The sequence below is a fragment of the Cannabis sativa genome, chromosome 5 (assembly GCF_029168945.1).
Source record: "Cannabis sativa cultivar Pink pepper isolate KNU-18-1 chromosome 5, ASM2916894v1, whole genome shotgun sequence".
Lineage (NCBI taxonomy): Eukaryota > Viridiplantae > Streptophyta > Magnoliopsida > Rosales > Cannabaceae > Cannabis > Cannabis sativa.
This window is the reverse complement of record NC_083605.1, coordinates 6,881,140-6,889,193: the sequence shown is the minus strand read 5'-3', so window position 1 is coordinate 6,889,193 and position 8,054 is coordinate 6,881,140. Positions and strand designations below refer to the sequence as shown.

The window sequence follows — 8,054 nt, the reverse complement described above, 5'->3', positions numbered from 1 at the left end:
TCCACAACAGGGTTTTGCATATTTCTTAGTGACTATCATTTTCTAAAAGAGTAAAAAGCAGCATACAATCTCTAGATCTTCAGCAGAGGTTGAATATCGAGCAATGACAAACACTACTAGTGAGTTAATTTGGTTATTGTCACAGCTTAAGGAATTGAAAAGTGAGCATAAAGGATGCCTTGATGTATTGTGACAACAAGGCTACTTAACATATTGCAGTAAACCCCGTGTTTCATGAATGAACGAAACACATAAAGATTGATTGTCATCTTACTAAGGCACTCTTTCCTAACCAATTTAAAGCTCTTAAAGACAAGATTGGATTAGTTGATATATATCATCCATCTTGAGGAAGAGTATCAAGACTGAGTTAGTTTTCAGTTAGTTGTTAGGGTGTCTTTTCAATTAGTTTTTGTAACTAATTTTGTACTGGGCTATATAAGCTCCATTCTTGTACCTTTCCAAATTAATCAATATACTGAATATTGTTTCACTCTGTTTTCTCTCCTTTCTTTCTCACTTCTGCAACTAATAAGTCTATCAAATCAATAAATGACAATGTAGTTTACTATAGATTATAATTTAAAATAGTTGAATAATATCCACATGTTAAACATTGAAGAAGGAAAGTATAAACATTAAAACCGTGGCCCTTCTATTGCATATTGTTAAGGTAACATTTATGTAGAACTCATGTGCTACAATTTTATAGTCCAAATGGAAAATTCATGTATAGATGATGGTGATAACTTTGAAAGAGAAATACTAAATACACTTTATATTACACCCTCTTATACACTTTTTCTCAAATCAAATCAATTGAATGGCATTTTCTGATTACAAAACTTCTCTTAAATTAATTTTGTAAGCGAGATAAGGTTTCAGAATTAACAAAAGATATACATAAGCAAACATCAAGAAGAGATTACCTGATATCAGTATACACACCGAAATGGCACATCTATACTTAATAAGCTATTTCTGCTTCGTCTGCACCAAAATTCAACTCCGGCGAGTATTGTCAGACTCTGCACTCTCTGTGGCTGGTTCTCTGACTCTAACAAATGGTTTCCTGCGTTTGCCTCGAATCGGTCTTCCCATTAACATCTGAGGACAAAAGAACAAATCTCCATTGTAAAAATGTCACATGAAATTTGGATGCAGAACAGAGCTGCATTGTCAAGGTCCACCATACTCATATTCACAAATTAGAGATTTTAATAAGCAACATGAACAAAGCCGAATTACCTTTCCTTGAACAGAAGTTAGAGCTGCATCGGCATCATTCTTGGATTTGAAGGACACAAATCCATATCCCAAAGATCTTCTTGGATTTTCACTGAATACAACTTCTGTAGAAACTACACTATGACCCTCAGAGGTAAAGAAGTCTCTGAGATCTTTATCTGTAGCTTCAAATGACAAATTCGCAACAAACAAATCGTATGTCACTTCTAGCGTAGGCTGCTTAGAAGTGCCAACTTTATACTTACTTCGTCTGCAATAATCAACTTTTAAGAATCCACCCTCCACTTCCTATATCATTTGTACTTCTTTTAGCAGAGAGAACATGACACATAAAAGAGGCAGCAAAATGAAGTGATACAGAACTATTGCTTTCACTTTCACATATATTGAAATGCAGTACAAGTAACCATTTTTCATTAAGGTGGGACATAAATTCCCAAAGTTTTATGTTTGTAACTAGCATAGACCTAATGATTTTTTATAGCATGCGAAAAACCCAAAGGCAGTAAAAGAGTAATTTTGTTAATCTCCGTATGTTAGACTCTATTAAGTATGCAACATAGAGAAGTAAGAAAGCAATGCATGTTAAACTTTTTATTTGGGCTTACATTAACTTTTGTTGGTTTTAACAAAATATGGGTTGATTAGATAGTTCTTTGGTGTAGGCTAGCATCTGTGCGTATAAAGTTTACTTGAAGTAGGAGTGGGAACTTTTCTAGTTAACTGAAATTTTTGATGAGTAGGACTAGTCCACTATGGTTATGTACCTAAGTCCCCTCCCTACCACTATAAATACATATTGTCTCATCACAATTGTATACCTTTTGAAAACTGCTTCTGATTTAGAGATTTATGGAAAAAGACTTAGTTGATAGTATTGGACTATCACATTTAATGTGATAATTGTTATGGATCAATCAGATATGTATACCTAACTTTTATTATTATTACTGTGTTCTACATTATATACAAATTTGTATTTGGGTTATTTAACTTTCTAACAATGCACACATTAAGTTTGTTAGTTATTTAGTTCTTCCAATAATTATATTAAATCAAAGAAAGCAAAAACGTACATTAGTAACAAGAGCAGAACCATTTACATAATAAATAATATTATTCACTAGCAAAAAACGTGATTACTCATAGTGCCAAATATATGCTATGTTTGCAAAATGACCAAAATAAAAAAAGAATGGAACTAGAATTTATAGTTGTTTAGTTTCCTATGACACATAGTAATCAAGAGGATTAAACCAGAAATATGCTTACATACGATTGCAGATTATTGAGAGCCACAAGAGCTTCTTCTGGTGAACCCATTGTAACAAGTGCCCGGCCACTGTTTTGTGTCTTGTTAGGCCTAGAAACCTAAACAAACCCAGATCAGAAACACATAAAACTTACCAAAACCCTTCAAAGAAAACACAACAAGTCATACCCAATAAAGAAAAAGGAACAGACTAATATGAGTATTCAAAATCTAACCTCAACATCTACAACAGTCCCATACTTCTTGAATAGAGCAAGAACATCTTCAGGAGTGTAATCCCAAGGCACGTTATCAGCACGCAATCTGTCTTTATAAACATCCTCCTCAGTGTCTGACTCAAGTTCTTGGCTTTTTTTCGAACCACTCACCGGGGAAGACTCGAGAGCTTGGTGTTGGGCAGTGGAAGAGAAATGGAGATCGAAATTGTTAATGAATCTTTTGGTCTTAAGAGAGTTTGGAGTTTGGGTGAGTGGAAATGTACAAGGCCTACGAAAGCAAGAAACGGAGATATGGGAATGGTGGGATTGAGTGTTGTTGGGGAATGAAAGTGGGGTCAAAGGGAGTTGTCGTTCTATGGGAGAACATGTCGTAGCTGCGGAGAAAATAGGACGGAGTGATGAAGCCATTGATGACAAGTCTGAGCTTCGAGAACTTCAGTCCAGTTATGATTGATATGTGTGTACTGTAGGTTTTTGGATAAGCAAATTGCACTTTGGGCCCTATCAAACGCCGAAGAATTGCCTTCATTTCGCAAAGTAGGACTTAACTAAAAACAACAAGACAAAATTAAAATATAAGAAATAAAAAAGAAAAAAGAAATGTAAGCGACACCCTACAGAATACCCTTATGGCGCGTTTACTACAATGTAATTGGAATCAAAATAATCAATGAGAGAAATGTATCGGTTTAAAATAAAAAATAATCGGAAACAATATTTTATTATAATGTTTACTGAATTGTCCGGAAAGAAAACCAGAATTATATTATTTTGTTTACATAACTAAAAAAGGTAATCGTAATGCTTTAATTTGACAAAATTGCCCTTATTAAAACATGTAATTATTTTTAGTTTATAGATTTTTAAGGAGTATATTTGTCTTTTTCATTTTTAATTAATAAAATTAAAATTAAAATAAATTAAGTAAGGAAAGGAAAGGCATTCCCTATCAAAATGGGGGAGAACTTTAACCTTTGTTTTCTCCCTAATTTGTGTGGGTCCCACTAGTTTTAACCTTTCCAAAATTTAGTAAACAATTCTATGAGAATCAATACCATATCATTTATTCTCATTCCCTTTAAGTAAACATGACATTAGTCTTTAACAAGCATACTTTCATCAAAGATCTCTTCGTCTACCTCTTCCAACTTCAAGCGTATCATGATTACCTTTCTTTCTGTTTTCCCATATCTTTTCTCCACCCGCTTCTGTATTGTGGTAGTTTAGCATTTATGTCGAATGACATTCAACCGTCTCCACCCCACGAGTTGAGATCGGAATTGTCTTGCTTACAAAGGACATTTAAACAGGTGTAGAGCAATATTAATGAGATCTTTACAGGTTTGATTTTGTTTCAGAACACATCTCTTAATGAACCCTATTGGCATTTAATTACGAACGTCCTTTCAGATCTTAATAGGGTTTCTAGGTTTAATTGTTGTGTCTACTTACCTAATCATGAGCTAGATTTGGATAATCCCCCGCCTGATTTGGTCATTAATTACACTCTTTTTTTTTCATCTTTGGTACTCGAGTATACTTCGAGATGTCAGAGCCTTTACTTCTCCTCTTTTTACTATTGTTCATATTTTTCATATTTAAGTATTGTCCTGCATATATTTTTGTTCATCCCGTGTTCTTTTAAACGTATTGCCTTCTTTTTAAATTCTATTTTGCTAAATATGGAAGACTTAGCTCGTTCTTTTTCTACGACCCTCCACCTCACTGAAACTGAAAAATACTATCCACTCTCTCGCTGATCATGCTGACCAAATGAGGGACTTCCACCAGCCCCACCCCAGTTTCACCTACTGGCCACTCTATAGAACATAAAATTGTTTAACCATAATGCCTTGAAGAATTTTCTCAAAAAATACTGGAAGGGCGTTTTCCTGTTAGTGTCGAGGAAAGAGCACTAATTCAAACATTTATTTGGCTGCGTTCCACTTTGATAGAGATAGACGCAAAGGCATTTTTAATCAACATTGGGTTTTTGATAAATGCCCTGTCTTACTCGAAATCCCTAACCCTGATACTGTCCTTACCCCTGATTCTATGAGGAAAATTTCTTTTTGGGTCTAAATCCACAACATACCTTTTTCTTGTAGGTCTGTCTCCCTTGCTAGACTAGTTGGCCAAATGATTGGCACTCTTTTGAAAATCCATCTACCTTCCCTGTTGGAGACTTGGGGGGTCTTACCTTAGAGTTCAAATTATGTTCAATGTTACCAAACCCCTCCCTCGAGGCATTCCTATCCTTTTCCCTGGCATGGCCTCACCTACTTGGCTAGACTTGAAATATGAAGACATTCCTGACCACTGTTACCATTGTGGCTGCCTAGGGCACTCCTATATTGGTTACACCGAGTATAGGAGAGCCTCTAACGAGTCAAGCCTACCACCACCTCTCCTTTATAAAAATGTCTTAAGAGGAACTGTTCGCCCCAATGTTAACCCTTTTGGCCCCCTGTTGATACCAAACCAACCTCGTAACCAGTCTATTTCACCCTCTCCATCCCAGATAGTTCATCTACCAAATCTTATTGTCAACAATATGGTCAATGTTAACCACCCCTGTGGCCAAGACCTACAATAGGACTTCTCCTTTCAACATAATGTAGGAGATTACACTGACACTGCTGGTCTTTTTCTATCATCTCACACAACCCAAACCTCAACACTGACCTAGAAACTTTCCTTATTGCTACATTTCCTACTATCTCCTTAAATCCTCAGATTCAAGTCCCCTAGCCCCACTTTTACTGCTCTTATGTCTGTTGCCAATGGGGGCTCCATTTCATGTTCTGTCTCCCCCCAATAACCCTCAACCCCAAGCTCGCGTAGTTCAACTTCCCCCTCCTCCAGCCAGCTAAATGCTCCCTTGATGATTTCTTCTCCTAACCACATAGCTAAAAACCAGCCATCCATTCACACTGCTGGACTTCCTAGTCCCCCACCTTTGTTGTTGGTAGTAATGATGGCCCACCCTGTCGTGCCCCAATAAAGAAAAATTAACATGTTGGCTCATTAGGGTTTAAGAGACACTTGGCTACTGCTGGAAATGAGCAAAGAGAAATGTTGAAGAGACATAGGCCTCAACCACGTCAAGACATTGTGGAAGTGGCCTCTGGTGATGAGGCAGGATCTTTGGACACACATGCCTGCAAAGACTCATGAATCTCATCAGTTGGAATGCTTGAGGGCTTGAGAGTGATCGAGCATTCCTAAATCTCTTCCTTTTGGTTAAAATTTATATGTCGTCGCTTCTTTTTGTTATGGAGTCCAGACTTTATAAGGGTTCTGATGATCGTATTAAGACTAAGTTGGGCTTTGTTTTTGGTTTTGAAGTCCCTAAAGTAGGATTAGGTGAGGGACTTTTGATTTTTTGGAACTCAGATTTGAATATACTTAGCACTAATTTCTCTGTTAATCATATTCACTGTTATGTCTCGTGTGTTGATCATTCTGGTTTTAATTGGGAAATTTGATTTTCTATGCTTAAAAAATTCTAAAATTATATCCCTAAACTTAAAATTTATACCATAGGCAATATATGACTATTTTTGCTTTATCCCCATAATACCCCTCACATTTGAACCACTTGAGTTTTTTTTTTTTTCAGTTTGAGAGAGACGAAGAAAGAGGGGATGGGTCTGATGGTCGGACCATGGGTCCGACCATCGGACCACTGGAATTTTTTTTTCAGTTTGACAGAGACAAAGAGAGAGAGGGGCTGGGTCCGATGGTCGGACCCATCGGACCCCATGGTCCGACCATCGGACCACTGGAGTTTTTCTTTTTTTTTTTCAGTTTGACAGAGACAAAGAGAGAGAGGGGCTGGTGCGCCGTGCGCCGTCACCGTCGGTTGAGGCTTCGGGGTTGAGGCTTCGCGACGGAGAGAGGGGGGCTATGGGGGCCGGTGCGCCGTGCGCCGTCACCGTCGGTTGAGGCTTCGGGGTTGAGGCTTCGCGACGGAGAGAGGGGGCTGGGTGGGTTAAGCCTTCGGGTCCGAGAGAGACGAAGAGAGAGAGGGGGCTGGGTGGTGCAGGAGGTGGTGCAGGAGGTGGTGGAGGTGTTTTGGCCGAGAGAGAGAGAGAGAGACAATTGCTTTGGTTCAAATGTGAGGGGTATTATAGGGATAAAGCAAAAGTAGTCATATATTGCCTATGGTATAACATTTAGGTTTAGGGATATAATTTTAGGATTTTTTAAGCATAGAAAATCAAATTTCCCTTTTAATTTTACTGCTTTTTATGGTGCTCCCAATCTTGTTAATCGCCTCCATACCTGTAAAATTCTTACCAGGATTGGACATTCTTGCATTTTGTTACCCTGGTTAATTATGGGGGAATTTAACGATTTCTTAACTTGGAATGATAAAAATAATGGTAATGGCAGAAATGGTCCATCTTTCCATTTTTGACAGTTTATTGAGAACTTTTAGTTAAAAGTCCTTAACCCTTCTAGACCTCGAATGACTTGGGATAACAATCATTAAGGAATTAGAAACATCAAAGAAAGGTTAGATTGGGCAGTAAGGAACACTCTTTGGTATCTGAATCACACTAGTAGCAGTTTACATTTTCTTGACTTTTTTGGTTAAAATCATAGGGCTCTTCGGATTCTACTTAAACCCTAACACCACCATTCTAATCTTGCAGTTAAAAACAAAAGATTCATGCTTGAAAATGTTTAGCTCACTGAGCCAAACTGGGATGATGTGCTCTCAAAAGCGTGGATGTTTGACTCCTTTCATGCTTCACGAATCCAAAGCCTTACCTCTACCCAAAGCGCATGTGCTGAGTACCTTTCAAAGTGGAAGCACAAAGCTTTCTTTGGCTTTCAGCAGAGCATTAAAAAAGCTCAAAAAAAGGTTGAACAGGCTAGAAACTCGATGGATGACTCTCCTGCTGCCTCTCATCTTAGGAGAACTTTACAGGTGAATCTTGACAACCTCCTTTATAAGGAGGAAACCTATTGGAAGCAAAGATCTATTGGGCTTTGTGTCCTAAATAAAACTCTATTTCAATGTAATCTTTTCTATTCAATTATCAATAAAGAAACAGATTTGATTTCATTACTTGTTTAATGTGTTAATTAGTTCATGTGATCATCTATTTGCTTATCTGATTAATAAATTCATCCAAACCCTTATTCACACTGATATTCTTGTTTATTGTGTTGTCAACACAGTGGAAAGTAAACAAGATTAAGTGATTAAATGTATTCCTATATTTTTCAGTACACAGGGTTTAACTAATATGATAATCTACAACGTAATTTACTTGAACCTTGGATAAGTGCTATGTCCTTTC

The 8,054-nt window shown here is 37.2% G+C and overlaps 1 protein-coding gene across 1 annotated transcript; it reads right to left on the bottom strand.

Moving 5' to 3' along the window:
• Positions 1 to 632: 632 nt before the first annotated feature.
• Positions 633 to 3,281, bottom strand: LOC115715723 (33 kDa ribonucleoprotein, chloroplastic). Its single transcript, XM_030644389.2, has 4 exons — positions 2,737 to 3,281; positions 2,521 to 2,619; positions 1,249 to 1,536; positions 633 to 1,107 (listed from the first exon to the last, which is right to left on the bottom strand). Exons 1-4 carry the CDS (start codon positions 3,145 to 3,147, stop codon positions 1,003 to 1,005), a joined length of 903 nt encoding a protein of 300 aa, XP_030500249.2. The 5' UTR covers positions 3,148 to 3,281; the 3' UTR covers positions 633 to 1,002.
• Between the last annotated feature and the right edge of the window lie 4,773 nt (positions 3,282 to 8,054).